General features: G+C 40.2%; 2 protein-coding genes and 1 long non-coding RNA gene across 8 annotated transcripts in view; 2 read left to right on the top strand and 1 right to left on the bottom strand.

The window, feature by feature from the left end:
- The window catches only part of unc93a (unc-93 homolog A), a 70012-nt gene extending 65712 nt beyond the window's left edge, over positions 1 to 4300 (top strand). For both annotated transcript variants that reach the window (XM_069932144.1, XM_069932146.1), the window contains exons 7-8: positions 2097 to 2228; positions 3520 to 4300. In XM_069932144.1, the coding sequence (XP_069788245.1) occupies positions 2097 to 2228; positions 3520 to 3863 (476 nt within the window). In that variant the 3' untranslated portion in view covers positions 3864 to 4300. The remainder of the gene's footprint in view (positions 1 to 2096; positions 2229 to 3519) is intronic.
- On the bottom strand, positions 350 to 8684 carry LOC138760881 (uncharacterized). Of its 2 annotated transcripts, XR_011355933.1 has the most exons (4): positions 8452 to 8684; positions 8128 to 8193; positions 2775 to 2893; positions 350 to 2248 (listed from the first exon to the last, which is right to left on the bottom strand). It is a non-coding gene; the product is annotated as an uncharacterized lncRNA (long non-coding RNA). The 2 variants fall into 2 exon arrangements; XR_011355932.1 differs by lacking the exon at positions 8128 to 8193.
- On the top strand, positions 8651 to 24164 carry ttll2 (tubulin tyrosine ligase-like family, member 2). Of its 4 annotated transcripts, XM_069932142.1 has the most exons (4): positions 8651 to 8994; positions 12005 to 12218; positions 14479 to 14616; positions 21587 to 24164. In XM_069932142.1, the coding sequence occupies exon 4, from the start codon at positions 21611 to 21613 to the stop codon at positions 23525 to 23527; it is 1917 nt and encodes a 638-aa protein (XP_069788243.1). In that variant the 5' UTR covers positions 8651 to 8994; positions 12005 to 12218; positions 14479 to 14616; positions 21587 to 21610; the 3' UTR covers positions 23528 to 24164. The 4 variants fall into 4 exon arrangements, with proteins under 4 accessions (XP_069788243.1, XP_069788242.1, XP_069788241.1 ...); XM_069932141.1 differs by lacking the exon at positions 12005 to 12218; XM_069932140.1 differs by lacking the exons at positions 12005 to 12218; positions 14479 to 14616 and having other exon boundaries at positions 8653 to 8994.
- The last annotated feature ends 385 nt before the right edge of the window (positions 24165 to 24549 follow it).

Below are 24549 nucleotides of genomic sequence, written 5' to 3'. Positions count from 1 at the left end.
ATAAGCCAAATTTAATCGTTTTTTTTATAAGGAGGAATACACTTGCCTGGGTAACATTTTAGAGAAACTTCACTTATTTGATACCTGGGATGAAGGGATTAACTAAGTGAAACCACTAAATTGCCTCCAAGACAATACATTCCTCCTTAAACAGAGAGATCCAAACTACATACAACACTCCTGGGTCAGTCTCACCAAAGCCCTGTATTGTCACAACAAAACTTCTCTATCTTTGTAACTTATTTCTGTGCTGATGAGGGTTGAGTAACAGACTTAAAGTGTTCAACGCATTACAGCTCTGACATGTGTTAATATCAAAATGTGAATTTTATTGACAACTGGGGGCAAATACTGAACCAGAAACAGAACGCCCACCCATGAACCAATTTCACCAGCGGGCAACTTCACTAAACTACTGAGGATTAGGGCAACCTTCTCCCCCGCCCCCAAAAGAATCTCAGGGTTGTATATGATGTCACGATGTATGTAGTCTGACAATAAATCTGAACCTTGAACTTAAACAGTGGCTAAGCAGCTTTTGTGGGGGTGGGGGGAGAATGGGGAGTGGGATTGGAAAAGAAAAGAATAAATGTAGAGATTCAACTATGCTGACACATTAGCTACTTCGCATTAATAATAAAAGAAGAGGAAGATCTTTCTCAAATAGTATATTTTAAACTCAAGACAAAGGAAACAGTGATGGATTCAGTTTTAGTGAATGAAATGTGTCAAATGCAGTGAGGTAATATTTAGAAAAGGGTGAGGATGATATCAGATTTAGAACAGTTATGGAAAAGGCCAAAGGTGTGAGAGTTGGTAGGTTAATTGACAGCTGTACATTGCTCATTGTATGTACGTGAGAACTCAAATGTGGGAGTAGTTGATGAGATTGTGGGATGAATAGATTACAATGAAAATTGGTGGGGAACAGAATTTCTCTGTGAACCGGCAATTCACAAAGTTGCAATTCAGATTCATCAAAAAAGCCTCCTCCAGTGTTATAAATAAATATGAATAAATAAGGTATGCTTCCCTATTAGATCTCTCTGCACCACCAGGCTGAGGAACAGCTTCTTTCCATGGAAAGCAAGAATGGTGAATGTCCAATGGAACTGCTCACACTCACCATTTGAGACTCTCACATTAAAGAAACAACACATTTACTTATATTATATATGACTACTTGCCCTCCATATGTATTTTTTTAATCTGTATGTGTGTTATGTCTGGTTGTGTATAGGCGTGTTTTGTACTGAGGACTGGAGAACCCTGTTTTGTCCGGTTATACCTTTGCAATCAGATGATAAAGCTTGACTTGACACTTAGAGACATTCAAAATCATTTTAAATAAAAAAATAACTATTTTAATTAATCAAATTATTTATGGTAAGTGAATTAAGAATATAAAGTGAATGAAACAAAATAAATAAGAACATCAATGAACTTATCTTTTCAATGGAGAGTGATGACTCCCCTTAAATGAATGGGCATGTCATGTATAAAAAAAAGTCATTGTTTCAATAGAGCTAATCTTGGATCATTGCAAATAGATCCATCTTTGGACTCGATGATGACAGGAGACCAAATGTTTGGAGCACATTAAAAATAGATGGTGTGCACATTAGTGAGGGAACTGCAAGGCTCAGCTATTGATAGTGGAATAAGGAAATAAGTAATATGATGGGGGCCAACATAGAGTGGGAATGGAGAAGGTTATAGAACTTATACATAAATCATGGAAAGTTAACACGCAGGTACATTCAGCAACTAAGAAAGGACATTCCATAGGATTTAAAAATGAGTTATAACATTCTTAAAATCCACTCAGTACCTTTTTAAGTAGCTGTAATGTTTACTTAACAAACAATTTCACCAATCGATTTAAAGAGAAAGTTGGCAACTCATTAACCACATGTCTCTAGAGAAGTTTTCAACTTCACAAATTTTGCTTTGTTATACATAAAAGCACAAACTACTTGCTAAAAGTTAGTGCATATTTTCAATAATTTCAGGTCTGTCATGTTAAGATAAAAATATCTACTATTTATGCCCTGCAATGATAATCTTTAAATACTTTTGTCTGCTTCATGTTACAGCAACCGTTACCAATTTTGCATCAATAATTTCATTGCTTTTATGGAATCCACATCCAAATCAACTCCCAGTGTATTTTGTGTATCCTATTCTTTGGGGAATGGCAGATGCTGTTTGGCAGACACAGATCAATGGTATGATGACAAGTAATAAACTATAAGAAAAAAAAATAAGATTGAATAAGAACTGTTGCATTACACTTAAGATGAAGTCAATGTCAAAATTGTTGAATAAACTGTATTGTATTTTGAATTGATCAATAGAATTTAAGCAAGATAGGTCTACTTGTGGTTTATGTGAGATTAGCCTGTTACCAACATTGGGTTCTTTGATGTCGATTCCTATAGCACATAAAGGACCTTGGGCCCACTGTGTTCATTAACCATCAAGTACCCATCCATACTAATCCAATTTATCAGCACTTGGTTCAATACCTTCTACACCTCAGTAATTAAAAACTTCTTAATATTATGAAGGAATCTCCCTCTACCACCCACTCAAGCAGTGCTTTCTAATTTCAAAAACACTCTGGGTGAAAAAAATTCTTCCTTAGATCTTCTCAAAATCTCTTTCCCTAAATCTATTCCCCTTGCTTCTGGTACATCTGCTGTGAAGAAATGTTTCCTACACCCATCTGCTCTACACCCCTCATAATTTTCCACATCTCTATCCCATCTTACCTCAGGTTCTTCCACTCCAAGGAAAACAAACCCTGATTCTTCAATGAATTGAAACACTCAATCCCTGGCAATATCCTGGGAATCTGCTCTGCACCCTCTTCTATGCAGTTACCTCCATCCTAAAGTGTGGAAACCAGAATTGTACATATTGTATTAGTCCAGTAGTAGCTTAAAATGTTCTTTTCTTTTAACCATAACCTCCCTGTTCTAACATTTTGTTCTCTAGCTAATGAAGGCAAGTATCCAATGTGCTTTCTCCATAATCTTAGCTTTCAGGGATTTGTACACTAAAGTCCTTTTGTCCCAGATTCTCCTTCTATCAACAAAATTACTAATTTGTAGTCATCTACAAATTAACTAATCAATTCTTCTACATTCACATCCAGATTGCCAATGTATATAACAAAAAATATTGGTTCCAGCACTGATGTCTGTGGTATACTAGTGGTTCCAGGTGTTCAATCACAAAAGCATGCCTCCACCATTACTCTCTGCCTTTTGTTGTCAAACCAATTTTGAATCCAGTTTGTCCTGGATTCATGGGCTTTAAAAGGTTTTAACTTTTGATTCCTACCACCAAACATGAAAGTGGACCAAGAATATGTGTTTTATATCAGATCACTCTCCAACTTGACTGACTTTGCATATATCACTGTCCTTAGGACAAAAAAATGTAGAAGATAAATTGAAAATAAAATTAATTTGAAAAATTATCATTTATTTTCTTTTTCTTTTTGTTTTTAAGCCCTCTATGGAGTCCTATTTCTGGAACACAAAGAAGCTGCATTTGCCAACTACCGTTTGTGGGAATCTATGGGATTTGTCATAGCATTTTCTTATGCAAACTTTTTGTGCATTGAAGTCAAATTGATTATCTTGTTGATAGTATTGTTAGCAGGCATGAGTTTATATGGTGTTGTAGAATACATTGAAATCTCAAAAGCAAGCCATGGAACTGCTTCACAAGTATTTCAACAAAAGATTAAAATTGGAAATGAGCTGCAAGTGGAAGACAAAAAAGAATCTAAAATTAAGGAAGATAAACTCAATGAAGAAACAAGAGATACAATTGCAGAGATAAAGTTATGATCACAGGAGTATGTTGATTGGTATAGATGTCACAGCTGAATATCAACATTTATTTTTAAAAAATATTAACATTATAATTTCAAGTACAGGTGCCAAACCTTTTTATCTAGAATTCCGAAAACAGGCAACCTCCAAAAACCGACGCTTTTTTTGGTAGACGATATCAGCTCATCAAAGATGGAATTTGGCATCAAACATGACCCAACCCCAACTCAACTCCTGTGTATTGGCCATGTTCCGCTACTTTATAAACGACTCCTAATCACTTATACTGATGCCGACCAGCATCGCAGCACTTTCAATTGACCCAGCAGCAGCTCAATGGCCGTCATCACTATCTATAATTCCCCACACAGCTAAAACCGCTGTGCCAGCGCATGGGAACCGAGAAGGAGGCCTTTCTCCTAGTGCTGGTACAGTGTGGTGGGGAGCAAAGGGGGGGAGGGGAGGGGGGGAGGGGAGGGGGGGGAAGAGAGAGAGTGTGGGTGGATACGGCAGCACACTCGGATGGGTTTAAAGGGATGGAAATCAAAATGATTCCAAAATCCAGTAGGTCCCAGACAAAAGGTTAGGCACCTGTATACTGTTTACATTATTTACATAATTTAGAATGTATATATTTAAATAATTATTAGGTTTGATTTTTGTAATATTCAGCCTTATAATGAATCAGATAATTACATTAACAATCATTTCACAGTGCCATCAGATCCACAAGGTAAAAAAGTTAAAGGACAGATTGCGGCTCATAGATTTGTTCTATTTATGGAATCTCTTATATGGCAATTAAACATAAATGGTCCAAACTGCAGAACAAGGGCCAGAAAAGGTTTTCCAGCAGCTTGCAATATAAAGATTGAAGTCCAACACCCAATCAGTCTGTAAAGAAGTACCTTGATCCATAATTATTAAACTATTTCACAGCTCCACAAATATCCTATGGTGTATTAAACTGTGTTGGAGCTTATCTAAATAAATTCGTACCATATGACATAATTGAAGTCTCAAATAAATGTCTGGTAAGATTAATGTTTCTGTACTAAAAGTCCACTTGTAGGTGAAAGGTCTAAGCAATGCTTTAAAATGAAACAGTAAATTTGTTATTAATATTTGACTAATAGTCAAATCAAAAGTTATTTCATAAAGCACATCATTAACATATTTTTTAGACCTTTATACATTTGATTTTATGCATTGCTTAGTAATAATTGACTGGAGGAGAGATAACCAAAAGCACAATTGAAGAGTCAATTTTTTAAAAGGTAACACAGAGACTGCAGATGCTGAAAGAATGGAGCAAAAAGCAACCATTTAGGCCTCCATCCAGACCTGATGCAGCATCTTGACCCAAAACATCGGCTATCCCTCTGTCTAGACAAATGCTTCCTGACTGGCAGTGTTTCTCAAGTATCTTTATTTTTGCTCACATTTTTGAAGGAATTTTAAAGAGTTTATAGCCATTTGAGGTTTAGATGAGCTAAATGATTGAAAAGGTATAATGTATAAGCTTTCAGGGATTTGTACACTAAAGTCCTTTTGTCCCAGACTCTCCTCCCATCAACAAAACTACTAATTGGGTAACTTTGTTCTAACGGATCGCTCTCTGCAACTCTGCACTCTGTTCTGTGTTTATACTGCTGCACTATGTATAGGTTGACTAGTTGAGCTGCTCATAAAACAAACTTTCTCACTGTACTTCAGTGCATGTAACAGTAAACGTATATTAATTTTTAGTGATTTTCATACAAGGAAACCTATTCCTTTAAATACCAACGCCTTTCAATTTGTCACGAGCTAAAATTACTTTTCTATTTTTAATAATTCATCATGTGGAGGGTGCAATAGAATCGTAAAAGGATTTGGGTGACACAATGGCATAGTTAATAGAGATGCTGTCTCACATTTCCAGCAAGTTTAATCCTGACCTCTTTGTGGTGTTTGCATGATCTCACTGTGACTGTATGTGCTCCCCACTCTTCTCCTAGGTAACTGGTCAAATACAAGGGGAGTTGATGGGTATATGAGGAAAATAAAATGGGATCAGTATGTTTAGTGTAATTGGGTATTTGATGGTCAGCATCGACTCAACAGGCCAAATTCCATGCTGGATAGCTCTAACAAGATTTACATATAAAGTACAATTTGTTCCCAAAAGCCACTTAGAGTTTCTGTAGAAGTGAAAGCAACAAAATATTAAAGCTAAAACTAGAACGGTTTTCAGTATTGAATTCCACCTTTAACTTGTTTTAATGTTAATATGACAAGAGTAACAATATTCTCAATAACACGGTAAAACCAATTATCTGTAAGAATTAATTTTAATGTCTGAGGCTTATTGAATTCAATAAACTTTTGACAGGAATAAAACACTTATTATTGCTAAGAAACTGTGCCATATTTATTTCTGTTTGCTCTGTTCTAACTGAAGTATTCTTTTCTTTGGCTTGGCTTCGCGGACGAAGATTTATGGAGGGGGTAAAAGTCCACGTCAGCTGCAGGCTCGTTTGTGGCTGACAAGTCCGATGCGGGACAGGCAGACACGGTTGCAGCGGCTGCAGGGGAAAATTGGTTGGTTGGGGTTGGGTGTTGGGTTTTTCCTCCTTTGCCTTTTGTCAGTGAGGTGGGCTCTGCGGTTTTCTTCAAAGGAGGTTGCTGCCCGCCAAACTGTGAGGCGCCAAGAGATTTCGTTTGAGGCGATATCAGCCCACTGGCGGTGGTCAATGTGGCAGGCACCAAGAGATTTCTTTAGGCAGTCCTTGTACCTTTTCTTTGGTGCACCTCTGTCACGGTGGCCAGTGGAGAGCTCGCCATATAACACGATCTTGGGAAGGCGATGGTCCTCCATTCTGGAGACGTGACCCACCCAGCGCACCTGGATCTTCAGCTAACTGAAGTATTATTGGCTCAACATTTATGTCTTCAAAATATACAGTATATATTTATCCACAGGGAAATGTGTTGGAGATCCTGCTAGGTATAAATTACACCAATGAGTTCAATGAGCAGATTAGTCAAGTATTAAATAAATAGTGTAGTCTTCAAGAAACTGCAGAGTTGTAAATGCAGCTGATCAATCATTCAAAGTGATTATCCCTTCTACTCATTTCATCCGCACTCCCTGCTGCCTTGGTAAAGCAGCCAACACAATAAAAGACTACCCTCACCCCAGCCACACACACTTCACCCTCCTCCCATCAGGAAGAATAACAAGTCTGAGATCACACACATAGATAGTTTTACTTACCATTATCACACTCTGAATGTACGACTAAAATAACTTTGTTCTAACTGATCGCTCTCTGTATTCTGCACTCAGTTCTGTGTTTATACTGCTGCACTATGTATAGGTTGACGATTGAGCTGCTCGTAAAACAAACTTTCTCACTGAACTTCAGTGCATGTAACAGTAAACGTATATTAATTTTTAGTGATTTAAAGGAAACCTGTTCCTTTAAATACCAACGCCTTTCAATTTGTCACTAGCTAAAATTACTTTTCTATTTTTAATAATTGAATGAGATAACCACATTTTTCCACATTATATTCTATCTGCCATTCATGCCTTTATATCCTGAAGCTTATCTGCATCCTTATCTTAGTGCACCAGTTATGTAACATCAGTATTTTAAAAAAATTCTTGACTCATTGGTATAGTTTATACCTAGCAGGATCTCCAACACTCATTTCCCTGTGGATAAATATATATTGTATATTTTGAAGACACAAATGTTGAGCCAATAATACTTCAGTTAGAACAGAGCAAATAGAAATAAATATGGCACAGTTTCTTAGCAATAATAAGTGTTTTATTCCTGTCAAAAGTTTATTGAATTCAATAAGCCTCAGACATTAAAATTAATTCTTAAAGATAATTGGTTTTACCATGTTATTTCAATCTGCTCATTGAAATCATTGGTACAGTTTGTAACTAGTTGGAGCGCCAATATCTAATAAATTCACGTTGACTTTGCCCAAACCTATCACTATTTTCCAAATGCCATAATAACAGGCTACAGTAATTTTTTTTCCACTGAAGTGAAACCTAGAGTCCACTTTCTGATTGTTTGGAAATCATAATGGTTTGGCATCTGTTTCACTGGTTGCCAAATACTATGTGCTCCCTTAAACACATCAGATCCTTCGTTCCCATATTCTTTTAACACATCAGGACACTGTCCCCACACTCTCTTTGACACTCCTGCCTGGCTCCTGCATGCCTTTTACATTACTGGGGCTCCAATGTCCACACAGTACTGAAACTTACAAGGCTGGGTTTCTTGCATTCTGCTGTTCCTTTCACTGGAAAATTTGCTTTACCACTGTGGACCATCTAAAAAAAGTCATGTGTTGTTATATTTAATTGGTAATGACTTTCGTCTGTCAGTCCCCAAATTACCAGATTAAGAGTTTTCCTGTACTGACATCAAACCAATTTGCACACTTCTCTAAATTTTCTCTCCCTTTTACTCAAGGGGTCAAATGGCCTCCTTAAATTCTGTGCCATAATTTTCTCAGAACATGAGGTAACACAACGAGGTTCCTTTGGTCTCATCCAAAGACGCTAAATGGCACCCCCAACCCCAATCACCTTCAGTACATTTTCCTACTAAACACAATCCACGGGAGGAACCCAGCGGGCGATGGGGCATCAGAGAGAGAACAACAACACCGGGCTCTTGCACGACTCACGCACAGAGCGTGCGTCTACCCCGTTCCTCTCGGCTGCCACCGTCGCCTAGCGACCGGCGAGCGTTGAGGGCACGAGATCGGTGGCAGAAGGCGTGAGTGATCCGGGCCGACCCCAGAGCAGGGGAAATCCTGGGTTGCCATGGCGTCCGTGTGCTCGCGTGGAGCATGCGCGTTGTTATGGTGCCAGAACGTTGCCACGGCGATGAGGAAGCTTTGGCCAGACGCCACGGGCCTATTGCCGGCTCCCTGATGGAGTCTTGCTGCCGCGACGGAGGCGCTTAAGCGGCGAATACCTTTAAACTCGTCGCGGATGGTGTGCACGGCATCTTATTCGGGGCGGCGACTGCTTGGTCGTGGCCCGGCCTAATGTCAGCAGGAGGCCACTGGTTCGTGGCCTAGTCTGTGTGGATGGAAACTTCTCCTGTGGCGGCATCATCTCGGGGTGAGTAACAAGTCACAGCTAAAGAGAGCGTTGCATTTCAATAAAGATTCTTTGGAGCGTCTCTTGTGCCAATGACGAATCGACATGATAGTCGACTTGCTGTTCTAAGTAAACGGGCCGTTGAGCCATAAAGTAAGAGGACATTTATTGCACGGACATTTAATGTGTTCAATGACTGTATCCAAGTATATGTTGACAGAATAATCGTGTTATATGGCGAGCTCTCCACTGGCCACCGAGACAGAGGTGCACCAAAGAAAAGGTACAAGGACTGCCTAAAGAAATCTCTTGGTGCCTGCCACATTGACCACCGCCAGTGGGCTGATATCGCCTCAAACCGTGCATCTTGGCGCCTCACAGTTCGGCGGGCAGCAACCTCCTTTGAAGAAGACCGCAGAGCCCACCTCACTGACAAAAGACAAAGGAGGAAAAACCCAACACCCAACCCCAACCCACCAATTTTCCCTTGCAACCGTGCCTGCCTGTCCCGCATCGGACTTGTCGGCCACCAACGAGCCTGCAGCTGATGTGGACATTTACCGCTCCATAAATCTTCGTCCGCGAAGCCAAGCCAAAGAAAGAAAGAAGAAAATCAATTCTTTACCGTTTTTTAAAATTCCACTTGTTAACCAATTATTCTTTGACGTTGTCTTTTTAACATCACAGACGAGTCTAAGATAATTAACTGAGTATTTTCAGCTGCACTCTGAAGTTGTCAAAGTGTACATGTGAGTAATGATTGTTCATTTAAAATGATTAAAAATCACAAAATCCGTCTTTTAGTAAGGAGCAGCCTCTATTGGTTAAATTGATTTTATCTGTTGCACAAAACACTGGCCCACTCGGTAATATCTAGGGAGTTGCGACGGAGGAGAGGCAAACCAATGAGGCACAGATATTGAAGGTTAAATTGAGCTCAAAAGTCTTCTAATGGCTGTATTATTGGAGTAATCAAAAAATCAGAGATGACAGCAAAGATGGATCTTGTGGACTTCTTTGTATAAAATGTGTAACACAACTTGATGGAAGTTGTTTAAGAGGATGTTCATAGGACATGTTTGGGACAGTTTCATGGGACAAAATGCAATAGATTCAATTCTGTTATGTGGTATCCTAGATGGAGAGTAAGAGAATTGAAGTATGTGATGAGGAAAGTGGACTAATCATGAATGATTCCCGTTTTCCTAAGATAAAAATATTGAAGGTGATGCCTGGAAATCAAATAATAAGAGGCACAAGGATGAGATTAAGGGGACGGGAGTATAATGGATATAATTTATGGATGTCATATTTTCTGTATTCTCCAACCTTGGATTAATCATCATTAAAGTTTGTATGTAGCAGGTTGCAATAGGGTAAAAAGAACTACCGTGGGATTTTAATGTAAAAGAACTTACCCCAACCCCCCCCCCCCCCCCCCCGCCCCCAACCCAAACCAGGTGAATCTTTAGACAGAAGCATTGCTTGAGATGGAGAAGGAAACCTCCTATCAAATCAGACATGGTTCAAAGAGCACCTTGTGTGAAGAGTGGGGATGACAAGATGGTCTTCCAAAGTTGAAGGAAAAGGCAGATGATGCCTGAGGTTAGAAGAGAAGAACCAGGTTTCTGGGAAGCGAGAAGGATGTTTTCTTAAAAAAAATAGGTTGATTCAATCCAATGGATTCATTTGAATGTAAGGATGAGAATTTTGGATTTCAATCTTTGGGAGTCTGGATAGATCAGTGAGTGAAGAGGTAATGGGTGAACAGATTAGCCCAAATTAGGATACAGGCAGCAGAGCTTTGGATGAGCTCAGGTTAATGGAAGGTTAAAATGGGCACACATTGGTGTATAGTAAAAACCCTGAAAAAAAGCTGGCACCTTCAGGAACATTAAGCACTGTCACACTGAGCACTGGTGCTTCTCATGGCTGTGTGCTCAGTTTGCTCCTGTTTATGCTACTGACCCACGACTGCATTGCTAAATCCAGCTCTTAACAGCGTCATTAGGTTTGCAGATATCAACAGTAGTGGCCTCATCAGCAACAACGATGAATCGTACTACAGAGAAGAGGTGGAAAGTTTTGTGATATAAAGAGCATTCTGTCCAACTGCATAACTGTGTGTTATGGTTGCTAAAATGGATCAGCGATCAATTCCCAGGACCATAAGAGTGGCAGAGAGGATTACTGGAGTCTCCCATTTCTTTCCCCCCCCCCCCCCATTAATGTGATCTACCGGGATCGTTATCTGAAGAGGGCAGGCAAAATCATTGGGTACCTCTTCCACCCCGCACCCGGCATTTTTCAGCTGCTCCTGTCAGGAACGAGATACAGAAGTATAGGAGCCATCACCTCCAGGCTGAGAAACAGCTTTTTCCCTCTGGCAGTGAGAATGCTGAACGACCAAAGGAACTGCTTACACAAACCATCCGAGAGTCCCATATTCATAAAACAATATTTATTTATAATCATAAATACTTGCCCTGCATTTGTATTGTTTGTCTGAATGTGTTATGTCTGGTTGTGTGTCTGCAGGTTTTGCACCAAGGACCAGAGAACATTATTTCGTAGGATGTACTTGCTCAATCAGATGACAAACTTCACTTGACCTGCACCCAGTCCATAGCCCTCTACACCCCTCCCATCCATGTAACTCTGCAAATTTTTCTTAAATGTTAAAATTGAGACTGCAATCACCACTTTAGCTGGCATCTTGCTTCACATTCCCACAACTCTATGTATGAAGAAGTTCCCCCAAAATTTTTCCTCTTTCACCCTTAAGCCTTGTCCTCTGGTTTGTACCTCACCTACCCTCAGTGGAAAAAAGCATACTTGTAATTACTCTGTTGATACCCCTCATAATTTTGTATATCTCTATCAAATCTTCCTTTAATCTTGTATGTTTCAGGGAATAAAAGTCCTTATCTGTGTAATCCTTCCCTCTAACTCAGTTCCTGAAGTCCTGGCAACATCTGAGTAAATCTTCTCTGCACGCTTTTAATCTTATTGGTTTTGTTCTTGTTGTTAGGTGACCAAAACCACTCACAGTACTCCAAATTTGGCTTCACCAGTATCTTGAACAACTTTCCCATACATCTCAACTCCTATACTCTTGTACTTTGATTTATGAAGGCCAAGATGCCAAAAGCTCTTGTTACAGAGGGAGATTGATGGGATGCAGAGCTGGACTGTGAAATGGCAGATGGAGTTTCACCCAGAAAAGTTTAAAGTGGTTAATTTTGGTACGTCAAATTTGAAGACTAAATATAATATTAATGGGAGGACTCTGAGCAGTGTGGAAGTCTTTTAAAAGACTATTAGATAGGTGCATGGAACTGAGGGAGATAGAGGGGTTATGCAGTAGGGAAATGCCAGGCAGTTGGAGAAGATTATTAGGTTAACACACTGTTGGCTAAAGGGCCTGTACTGTAAATTTCTGTTTTATAAAGGTACTAAGTGACAGTGTTAAGATCCCAAAATAATAAAAGGAGAGAAAGTAATAATGAGCTCTTGTCCAAAGCAAGCCAAATGGAATGGATAAAATATCAGATTGGAAAAAGAAATAATAGAAATTTCGATATAATTGGGACATGGACGGTGGGCTAAATGGGCTTTTTCTAGTTAATTCTCAGAACAATCCTAGCAGTCTCATTGCTTCTTTATATTTCCCTGCAGATACTTTCTGACCTATCCAGCAGCTCCCAGTTTTTCTGGTATCTGAAAACACTTAGGGACATTTTACAGTGACTAATTAAACTATTAGCGTGCTATTGGGATGTGGGAAGAAACCAAGCTACTTGGAGGAAAACCATATGGTCAGAAGGAAAACCTGCAAATGCCACATAGACATCACCCAAGACCCAGTTTGAATTCTGGTCATCTCACTGCAGCTCTGCTGCATCATTCTGCCATCCAGAATGGCTCCATCCTGAAAATAGTGCAAGGAAGAGTCTGTATCTTCTCTTTTGTTATTCCCTCCCTTTGCCAGAATCATCATCTTGGCCATCTTCCTCAAGAAGAGAACAAACTGAAAATAGGGTTGCAAACCTATTGGATTAATGATATAAATGAATGGATGTGGATCCTTGACAGCTGGTAACCTGATGGTGGCACTGTTCCACTGCTACAACAGAATTACTCTCTCCATGGGTGGACCCGAACTGAAGTGCGCCCAGTGCTGTGGGAGGTCTCTCCTTTCGATTGTGTTTCTACTGTAACATCAAAAGTAGTAGTAGATGAAGGCTGGTAATTGAGACTTAGTTTTGTCACTCTGCTAATGTGCAAAAAGGATTTAAAGTTTGCAAGCAATCATGTTGGGCAGATGGAGATGGATGTTGCAAGCTTCTGTGTTGTCCACTGCACTAGACAGAATCAGAATTCATTGTCATGAACAAGTCATGAAATTCAGTGTTTTTCAGCACCAATCATAGTGGAAACATTCATATTATAGCCATCTTAAGATGTTACTGTGAAAAAATTAAAATACAGTAATAGTGTAGGAAAAATAAGGCAGTGTCTTTGGTTCATTGGCTATTCAGGAATCTGATGACAGCAGGGAAGAAGCTGTCCTTATGCTGTTGAGTGCTCGTTGATGGAATCACAAAGAAGGCTCACCAGCGGCTATATTTTGTGAGATGTCTGAGGAGATTCGGTATGTCACCGGATTCTCATAAACTTGTACAGGTGTACCGTGAAGAGCATTCTGTATGGTTGCATCACTGCCTGGTGTGGAGGTGCCAGCTCTCAGGACAAGAGAGTTAACCCCAAAAGGTTATTAATTCAGCCTGCAACATCCCAGGCACCTGTCTTCACTCCATCAAGGACATGTACGAGGTGGTGTCTTGAAAAAGCAGCCTCTATCTTCAAAGACCCCCACAACCCCGGGCATCCCCTATTCACTCTGCTACCATCGGGAAAAAGGTACAGAAGCCTAAAGTCTACAGATTATCTAATTTGCCTCCATTTGGCTGCTGCATTCTGAAGTCTCTTCAAGGGATGCCTACCTTGAAGAAATTCTCCTCTCCAAAGAAAATTTTGTGAGAGTTTCTCTCACTGTTCACCCTCTATTATCCTCACTGCTCTCAAACTCTACAACCATGTGATCACCAAGACTCACCTATCCACCTCTTACCTGTTATCCTGTCCTCCTCCTCCCTTGGGGTGGCAAAGCATTTAGCGCAATGCCTTTACAGTGCCAGCAATCAGGACAGGGGTTTGAATCCCATGCTGTCTTTCAGGAGTTTGTACGTTCTCCCATGTCTGCATGGGTTTTCCAGGGGGCTCTGGTTTCCTCCCACTGTTCAAAATGTACTGGGGGTGTAGGTTAATTGGGTGTAAATTGAGCAGCACAGACTCATGGGCCAAAATGGCCTGTTACCATTACTGTATGTCAATTAAAATTTTTTTACAGTAATCTAAATTTTGTAAAAATTAATTACCGTCCCACCCTCCCCCCCCATACTTTTATTCAAGAATCTGCCTGATTTTTTTCCAACCTTCTAGATGAGGGGCTCAGCCCTGAAATGATGACTGCCTTTTGCTTCTTGTGGATGGATGCTGCATGGCCTGCTGAGTTGCTCCTGCACATTTGTGCATTACGCCTATCCAGAATTGATTCTACAGTTCTTTCAATTTTAGAAGGTGAAGAATTTATAGATGCCCAAAGAGTAACTGCACTGTCTGATCATTGTACAACTTGCTGCGCTGGTCTGCAATTCTGCTTGTTGGAGATTTTACACAAGATGGAAATGTGACCTCCACTTTCACCTCTGCAAGCCTGCCAACTATCCAAACTTGTATGTTAAGGGAAGATTGCTCTGGAGATCAATATTAGTCAGTGCACGAGGTTGATTATGAAGTTCTTCCAGAGATTGAATTCTCTGACTTATTGGAATATCTGCCAGGAAGAAACCTGAATAAAAACAGAAAACATTGGGATCTTGGCAGGTCAGGCAATAACTATGGGACAGAGTTAACATTTCAAATGAGACTCGTAGGCCAGTGGATCAGAGCCTTAACCTGATATTGTTGCATGTGAATTTTATACTTTTAACTCAATGCATATGTTACCATGTTTTCACACTGGTTTTGTTCAATTTGTCAGAAAAGTGGAAAACTGGATTTAATCTCGAAGTGAGTAATGCATTTTGGTAGGTGCAACAAGGGCAGGTAAAGTATGGTTAAAATTTGAGTGGTGCCAAAAGACAGGGGCACTGGAGTGAACATCCACAGATTCAGATAAAAGGGAAAAGGGACCTGCTTAGGTAGAGAAAGAAAAATGGCAGGTTAACAATAACATTCTGGTAATTTCACTTCTGATTACATATTTGGAAATTGTGATAGTTTGAAATTTGACTCTCTCATTGTGGTTAAGGGGTTCAGATGACGAGTCGGTGTATTGCTAAAGTGAGCTGGAGTGCAGCCAGGGCTGGGGTCTGAAATATGGAGTGTTCAACAGGGATCAGAAATGAGAGATCTTGGGGATGGAGCTGGGGGGTCCCATCTGCTTGTATATTTTCCACTACCTTCAAACTCTCTGGGTTCAATGTAAAATGTATTATACTGCTGTATAAAATGAAAAGAGGTGGGGTAAGGAAGTAACATCTACTAGTCTAGACCTCTAAATCTCAACTGTGATCTATGGTTTGTTGTGGGTGGTGTGCAGCAAGAACAAAAGTATGGAAATTAATTTAAATTGATCTCCAAAATGTTTCTCACTAAAACAAACCAAAGTCCTCTGCATTCTTGGAAGGGGCTTGAGCTTTCCGGGACACTACCAACTTATCCCCCTACCCCCTGCTCCAGCTAGTGATCTGCGGGTTTGTTGTAGGAGGTTGTGATAAGTAAAAGAATAGTTAAGGTGAAATAAAAGATGAAAACCACAGATCTAGAAGTTGCGATGGCATCAGCAGAGCCCTGAAAGTGCCAGATTATCTATTTTACTGTAGTTAAGCTGAAACTTGATCACTGCATCCAATTATGGTCTCTGCAGGAAAGGTGTCATTGGAGAAAATATAGAGGAGATTTAGGAGTTTAGGAGGATTCACTAGGACAGTAAAATTGTAGCCGTGAGGAAATATTAACCTTTGATAGAGAAGTCTGAGGGGAGAATTAATTGAGCATGTAAACCTGTGAGGGATCTGGACTAAGTAACTAGGAAAAATGTACTTGTTAGCAGAGAGGTCAAAACTTGTGAAGTTGAGATGCGAAAAGCTTTTCTGTCAGAAAGACATGGCATGTGGAAATCACTGTCAAAAGGCGGGAAGAGACCGAAGCCGTTATCACATTTAACTAGGATTTGGATGTGTACATGAAAACCATGACCTGGAATGTTTTGATTTAGCTCTAAAGAAAGAAGAGTGAATATTTTCAGTACTTTGAGAATAGTGTAAAGTATAGAAAGTTTTATGGGCTTATCAACAGTTGGATAAACCATGACAGTAATTTTTAAAATGTATTCTTCCACATCTTGTTGATGTCCTTGGCAATGATGATATTTGCTGTCTTTCTCCTAAAGTCCAAAACCAAGGAAGTAATTAAGAAACCACAATGATGGGCCTGGAATCACACATATAGACTAAGCTTTCTTACCTGAAGGATCAAAATGAACCTGTTCAGTTTTTACTGCACTCACTTCTTGTAATTTCTTGAAAAAACACAAATGCTGGGGAAACTCAGCAGGTCAAACAGTGCCTTATGTAGCAAAGGTAAAGATATATCACCAACGTTTCAGGCTTGATTCTATGCATTGTGTAGCATGAATAAAAGCTCTCATGACTGGAGGGAGAACATGCGGGTTTTTTTTAAAGCTTATAACTGAGGATAAGGTCCTAAAGTGGTCTTCAGAGGGGCTCAGGATTTAGGTGGGAAATCAGGGTTATCAGTTCACTGCATTCATCCCTTCCTGCAGAATTTAGGGTCTGTTGATGAAGACAGAGAAAATTGATTCAGGAAAAATTAAACAAAAAATTATGTCCAAATTTAAGCGATCTGGTGGTCTGGAGATCCTGGTGGAGTGCCTAAGCACAGGAGGGCCTTGGGCTCCTTTCATCCCCTAGTCCCCTTGTGGAGGGCAGGGTCTCTGGCTCTACGGTGGAGGGGGATGCACTTTCCTCCTGAACCAGATTCCCTGAGGCCCTGACTGGGAGTGGTGGGAATGAGCTCCATGGCTTGCAGGGCACTTGAGGCAATGGATCCTCAGTTCCGGCAGGTGCCAGGTCCCTAATGGAGATGGTGTCCTCCCTGCCATCTGGGTACTCCACATAGGCGTATGTGGGATTGGCGTGGAGCAGTTTCACCCTTTCCATCAGGGCGTCAGTCTTGCTTCTCCTTGCATGCTTCCTGAGAAGGACCAGACCAGGAGTTGTAAGCCAGGTTGGGAGTGTGGTTCCTGATGCCAACCTTCTTTCAAAATTGAATAGGAACTCGTGAGGAGTAGCGTTCATTACAGTACGTAGTAGCAATCAGATGGAATGGAGCGCTATTGGAAGGACTTCCTGGCAGCATGAGTCTGGAAGGCCTCTTGATTTCAGGGCCAGTTTGATAGCCTTCCAGACTGTGGTGTTTTCCTTTTCAACCTGCCCGTTCCCCGGGGGTTGTAGCTCGTAGACCTGTTGGATGCAATGCCCCTTGCCAGGAGGTACTGACGTAGCTTGTCACTCAAAGGATGAGCCCTGGTCGCTATGAATATAGCTGGGATACCCAAACAGGGCGAAAATGAAATCTAGGGTCTTTATGGCTGATAAAGTGGATATGTCTGGACACAGAATGGCGAATGGGAAGCAAGAGTACTCATCAATGATAGAAAGGAAAAAAGAGTTCCCGTTATGGAGGGGAGAGGTTCCTTAAAATCAACACTGAGCCGTTTGAAAGGCCTGGATGACTTGATCAAGCACATCTTGTGGGGTGGTAGAAGTGTGGCATGCACACCTTGCAGACCTTGCAAGACCTGATCATTTCTCTGACATCTTCTATGGAGTAGGACAGATTGCGTGCCTTGACAAAATGAGTCATGCAGGTAACCCTTGGATGGTAGAGCTCATTATGCAGAGACCGTTGTTGGCCGGTGTGTGCAGAGGCCCGGCTTCCTCTGGATAAAGCATCTGGAGGGTCATTAAGGGCTTCTGCTGATAGGCAATGTCATAATTGTAGGTGGAGAACTTGATCCGCTACCTAGCAATTTTGTAATTTTTGATTTTTCCCCTCTTGAGATTATTAAACATGAATGCGACAGAGCGCTGGCCAGTGAAGAGCATGAATTTCCTACCAGCCAGGTAGTGTCTCCAGTGCCTCATGGCTTGTACAATGGCTTGAGCCTCCTTTTCCACAGAGTGATTCCAGAGCCTGTGGCCTTGCAATGTCTGAGTTGGGTGGGGGGGTGGGGGGGGAAATGCAACTGGCCTGCCTGTCTGGTTGAGGGTAGCGGCTAGGGCTACATCTGAAGCATCACTTTCCGCTTGGAAAAGTACATTCTCCTCCACTGCATGCATGGCAGCTTTCGCAATGTGATTTCGGAGATAGTTAAAAGCTGTTTGGGCTTCAGCTGAGAGGGGGAAGGTGGTGGCTTTTAAGAAAGGGTGAACCTTATCAGCGTATTGAGGGAACCATTGGGTGTAATATGAGAAAAACACCAGGCATCTTCTGAAAGCCTTTGTGGTCCTGGGAATGGGGAGCTCTAACAGAGGGCGCATCCTATCGGGATCAGGGCCAATGATGCCATTCTTCACCACACAGCCAAGGATGGCCAGACGTTTAGACCTGAACACACACTTGTCAGAGTTGCATGTGAGGTTCAAGTCTTTCGCCACGTGGAGAAAACTCTGGAGGTTGGCGTCATGGTCTTCCAAGATGTGGCCACAGATGGTAACATCATCAAGGTAGGGGAAGGAAGCCTCAATCCATACTCATCCACCATTCTGTCCATTTGCCTCTGGAAGATAGAAACCCCATTAATGATACTGAAAGGAACCCTCTGGAATTGATCGAGACGACTGTTAGCCTCAAATGCTGTAAATGAACGGTCCTCGGAACGGATTGGCAGCTGGTGATCAGCAGTTTTCAGGTCAATGGTCAAATAGACCTGATGCTGTGCAATATCATTCACCATGTCCGAAATTTGAGGGAGGGGGTATGTGTCCAGGACGATGTACCGATTAATAGTTTGGCTATAGTCAATTACTAGCCTGGTCTTGTTTTCCCCTTTTACCACCACCACTTGTGCTCTCCACGGACTGGTGCTAGGTTTGAGTAGACGTTGTGAATCAGACTTTATGAAATCTCAGTCTGCTGTGCTGTACCTCCTGCTATTGGTAGCAATGGGTTTGCAGCCTGAGGACAGATTCAGGAATAGAGGTGGGGGGGGGGGGGGGGGCGATATTCAGTGAGAAAAGGCTGCATGTGGGTTCTGATTTTTGGGGCCCTCTGTTCTGAACTGTTATAGGGGGAGGGGACCAGAATACTCCAAAGTCACGCTTTTAAGGTGACACAGGAAGTCCAGACCCAACAACACCAGAGCACTCAATTCATCAAGTACATACAGGCATATCTTACAAAATTCCCCCCCCCCCTTCAAACGACAAAATGTACTATACAATGTTATTGAATACGCATAGAGTGCGACTAAGATGCAAGGAATATGTGATAATTGGAAGGATACATCTTTAGGTTGTATTCTTGTACAGTCCATGAGTCTACAAAGCTTTCAGTAGAGCCTGTGTCGATTAGGCATTTAGTGGAGTGCCCGTTTACCTTCACGGTCACTATGGAGTTGCTGAGCTGGTGAGGTCTGTCCTGATCTAGAACCATCGAGGCTAGGACCCCGGAGACTCCATACTCCTCACTCGTGGAGCTCACCTGGAGGGAGAACATGCACTTTTATTAGCTTATAACTGATGGTAGAGTCTTACAGTGGTCTTCAGAAAGGCTCAGGGTTTAGGCGGGAAACCAGGGTTATATATGGGTAGATGGGGGTGGAGCTGGGAGGCAGATCCATCAGTCCAGTTCACTGGACATTGTCAGTATTGAATTTTAATTTGTATGGTTTCATGAGTGCTATTGTGGTAATGTAACCTTTATCCTACCAACCAGATAGCAATCAATGGATATTCAGGATCTTATTGGGTGAGCATGGTCTCGGTTCTTTGGATATGAAACCTATATATTTTTTGAAAAATTTATTTAATAATTTGCAAAATACAAATGTAATAAAACAAATACATAAAAAACAAAAAAAACCTATAAACTACAGCCCCTCCCCCCTACTAAACTTTAAAAAAAACCCCAGAGCCTTAAAAAAAAGTATTAAATATTCTCTATTTGGCGTGCCAACTTTACAACATTTACTTAAGTTCTCTAGACATATATTTTAAATATAAACCCCACATATCAACAAAATAAAGAATAATTATTTTGTAAATTGTATTTTTTCTAAATATAAACATGACTGTAGTTCATTGCCATTTTTGCAAACTCAGTTGTACATAATTTTTCCATGCAACAGCTATACATTTTCTCGCTACTGCTAACCCTAATCTTAAAAAAACTGAATACAGTTTAATCATTTGTAACTCAATAAATGGCACATTAATATAACCTAATAAGCACATCATTGGATCCAATTGCAAATCTATTTTGAACAAATCTCTCAAAAACTTTATAACTTTGTCCCAAAAATATTTAACTTCCTTACATAACCAAACTGAATGTATCAAAGTACCTTTTTGGTCTCCACATCTAAAACACAAGTCTGTTAGACTAAATCCATATCTCTTCAATTTCTCAGGAGTTAAATATAATTGTTGTAAAAAAAATTGTAATTAACCATATTATACCTCACGTTAATTAACTTTGTAACACTATCCACACACATTTTTGACCATTCTTCCCATGTCAAAACAATATCTAAATCTTTTTCCCATTTCTCTTTAACCTTATTCATATCTACCTTCTCCATTGAAACCTATATCTTTTGATCTTGAGATGGGATTGCAACTATTCTTAAGATCTCTTTCCAGTGCAACTCATGATGGGAAGTTGATCACTGAATAGATTAGATGATTGGGTTATTTTAGTCTTTCAACAAATGGTTCTAAAATTAAAATATTCAAAATAATTTGCATAGAGTTGACAGCTTTTAATGCAGTGGTTCTCAACCTTTTTCTTTCCACTCACATACCACCTTAAGTATTCCCAATGCCATAGGTGCTCTGTGATTAGTAAGGAATTGCTTAAGGTGGTATGTGGGTAGAAAGAAAAAGTTTGGAAACCGCTGTTTTAATTGTACCTAATTGACTCGTTATGTTCACGGTTTCATAACGCCAAAGGAAATGGGCCAATGATAATTTTTCTCAAGCAAAATATTTCAGTAGCAATTGGGTCAAGAGCAGTGATTCTCACCCTTCCCTTCCCACTCCCATACCACCTTAAACAATCCCTTACTAATCACAGAGCACCGAAGGCATAGGGATTCCTTAAAGTGGTATGTGAGTGGAAAGAAAAAAGTTTGAGAACCACTGTTTAAATTTTTATATATTCTGGAAGGTGGAACTCTTGGGTGCCAAGAGTATTGTTTCTATGCTGTATGGTTTTATGACTCCTTTCTTTCTTCCCTAAGGAATGGTAAAGATTATATAAGACCATGGCAAATAGAACTGAATCCGAAGATCTAAGTAAGTCACTAGTTTTTCGTCTGCATGAAGGCACTCCTGAAATCATCCGCGATGTTCTTCTTGAGCGTGGTTGGGTGGAATATGATGAAGAAGTACAGGATGAAGATGATTGGAATCTGTATTGGCGATCTGGTTTTTCCAATTCGGAATATGAGAACATAATGCCTTGGCAAAGACTGGTCCACTACCCAAACATCATGGGCATTACTCGAAAGGACAACCTTGCTCGTAATTTGAAGCGTATGTTAGGGATTTATGGAGCAAATACATATAACTTTAGCCCTTTGGCTTTCATACTTCCCAATGACTACACCAAATTTGTTGCTGAATATACAAAAGACAAAAAGGCTAATGGAGGAAAGCCTGGATACTGGATCTGCAAGCCAGTTGATCTCTCCCGTGGCAGAGGAATATTTATATTTCAAGATATCAAAGATTTGACTTACAGTTCTTCTGTTATAGTGCAAAAGTATATTGCCAATCCTCTTCTCATCTCTGGTTACAAGTTTGATTTGCGGATTTATGTTTGTGTCACCAGTTTTTCCCCATTAACAGTCTACATTTATCAAGAAGGTTTAGTGAGGTTTGGGACAGAAAAGTATAATCTTTCAACTTTAGATAATATATATGCTCATTTAACAAATACTAGCATCAACAGATTTGGACCCTCCTATTCAATAGATAAAGAACGTGTTGGAACAGGATGTAAATGGACAATGAGCCAATTCCGTGCTTTTCTTCACAGTTTGAATATAAATGAACCACTAATGTGGCAGAAAATAAGTAATATTGTAACAATGACTCTACTGACAATTACTCCATCCATTCGATCTCCTCCTAACTGTCTTGAACTGTTTGGTTTTGATATCCTAATAGATGATAACATAAAGCCATGGCTGTTGGAAGTAAATTATAGTCCAGCACTAATAATAGAGTGCAATGCTGATATGGTTGTGAAGAGAGGACTATTATATGACCTGATTGATTTATTGAATTACAAAGAGATAGATATGTTACGCCAACGTGGCTATCCAAGACCATATAATACCTTGTTTCGCAGCTATCCTTCCTTTTGTATCACTAACTCGTATAGAAATCTTCATTCCATCATGCCTAGAAGAAGACTTAAGAACTCTTTGAAAGAAACTTGGTCTACCAGCATGCACAGCCATTCTTTCTTACTCGGCCACAAAAGTTGTGGTCAATCTATTGTGTACAACCAAGATTGCACCAGCGAAGGCCAGGCAATGGACTCTCAAAAATCAGAAATGGAAAACAAATTCCCATGCACCAGTAAATTGCATTGCTCCACTGAAGAATATTTCAAAAAGGTCCATGGTCCAACAGGTAGGGTTTCTGCCCATTTTTCAGATACCAAAGGAAGCAAAAAGAATTGCAAGCTCACTAGACCACTGCCAAAGAAGACCTTGACTTCACAGCTGAGAGAAAATCTGAATAAAAGTACCCGACTTCTTTCACAGGATTCCACAGAGAGGGTGACATTGCTGAGAAGGCATAACACAGACTCTGATCAGTGTTTTCGTAAGTTGTGTCCACGGTTCCCTTCAGTTAAATTGCAGAAGTATGATTTGGCATCTTTCCCACAGTACAGCATTTCAGATTATGACAAGAAGCCCCTAACTCGTATAGGTGACTTCATCCTGACATTTCCATTCAATGAAGTGACGGTTAAGGCATCTCAAGAGCCTTTAAATATAAGGGTAATAATGCAAGAGCTGCAAAAGATGCTGAAGAGACAGGTGTTTTGGGAATCAAAGAATCAAAAAAGAAAAAATGAGCCCCATCTGGAGACCTCTCACAGAAGGGAAGGGTTTGACCCTCTGTTGTGGGGGCCACGTAACCCTCCACTGCTTAGTGAATGCTGATTTGAAAACTAAATGGTTGAATATTTGTATTGCACCTTCTTTTCCCACCCCCCACAGTTGATGCAACTTGAAATTGGAATACTTAATTCTTTACAAATAGCAAAGACTATAACCTGGAGATTTCCTTTATGGCTTTTTTTCATTGGGGTAAACAAAACATACTCCAATTTATGAGTCTGGAGCCAGAATAAACTGTCAGGGGTTATTAAGCCAACTGTCAAGTGACTCAAAACTTATTTTATTTTTGCACTGTGTTGCCCACCAGTTATTGGGATGCAGAAATTATTGTATTTGCACAATGGACTGTGCTCGGTGTAATAGTCATATGGCCAGTAAGTGAAGTAACCTTGATAGAATCAGCCTCTTACTGAGTGTTTTTTTTGTGGATGCTTGTTGTGTAGTCCTTGAAATCATATGCTGGAGTAAACTTTAAAATGATTTTAATTGGTTTCACTCCTGATGAAGCTTTGACAAATGATTTGCCTCAATTATCAGCTCCAATGCTCAGTGATTTATTTTTTTTAAAAATATGCTTATCTGGATATCGAACATCTAGTTTATTCTCCCCCACAACCACAGGAAATATTGAAACCTGAATGTATCTACATCCGAGAATAAAATTTATTTAAGTTGAAAATGCAATTTTATGCAATTATTTTTTATGTTAATTGTTGATTCTTTTAACTTGTTCATTGACTGCAGTGGAGGATGTGTCCATCAGTGTCAAGAGAGTTAAATACAAAATCTTTTGAAAAAAGTCCAGTGAGATTCAAACTACATTAATAGTGGAGATTAAGGCAATTATGATATGGAATAATTTACAGTCCTGAGTCAGTTGAGAAATGTATAACTCTTATCCTGAATGGGCACAATTATTCTTGATTCTTGTTCACCTTTCACTGAAAGGTTTACCTGTCAATCTTGTGTTACAGGCCCAGGGGACCCCAAAACCCAGCAGCAATAGAAGTTCACCAAGACAAATGATTACTTAAACAAAAGTTGCTTTTAATTTTCTTTAAACA

The sequence above is a fragment of the Narcine bancroftii genome, chromosome 4 (assembly GCF_036971445.1).
Source record: "Narcine bancroftii isolate sNarBan1 chromosome 4, sNarBan1.hap1, whole genome shotgun sequence".
Taxonomy (NCBI): Eukaryota; Metazoa; Chordata; class Chondrichthyes; order Torpediniformes; family Narcinidae; genus Narcine; species Narcine bancroftii.
This window is presented reverse-complemented; position numbering and strand designations above follow the sequence as displayed.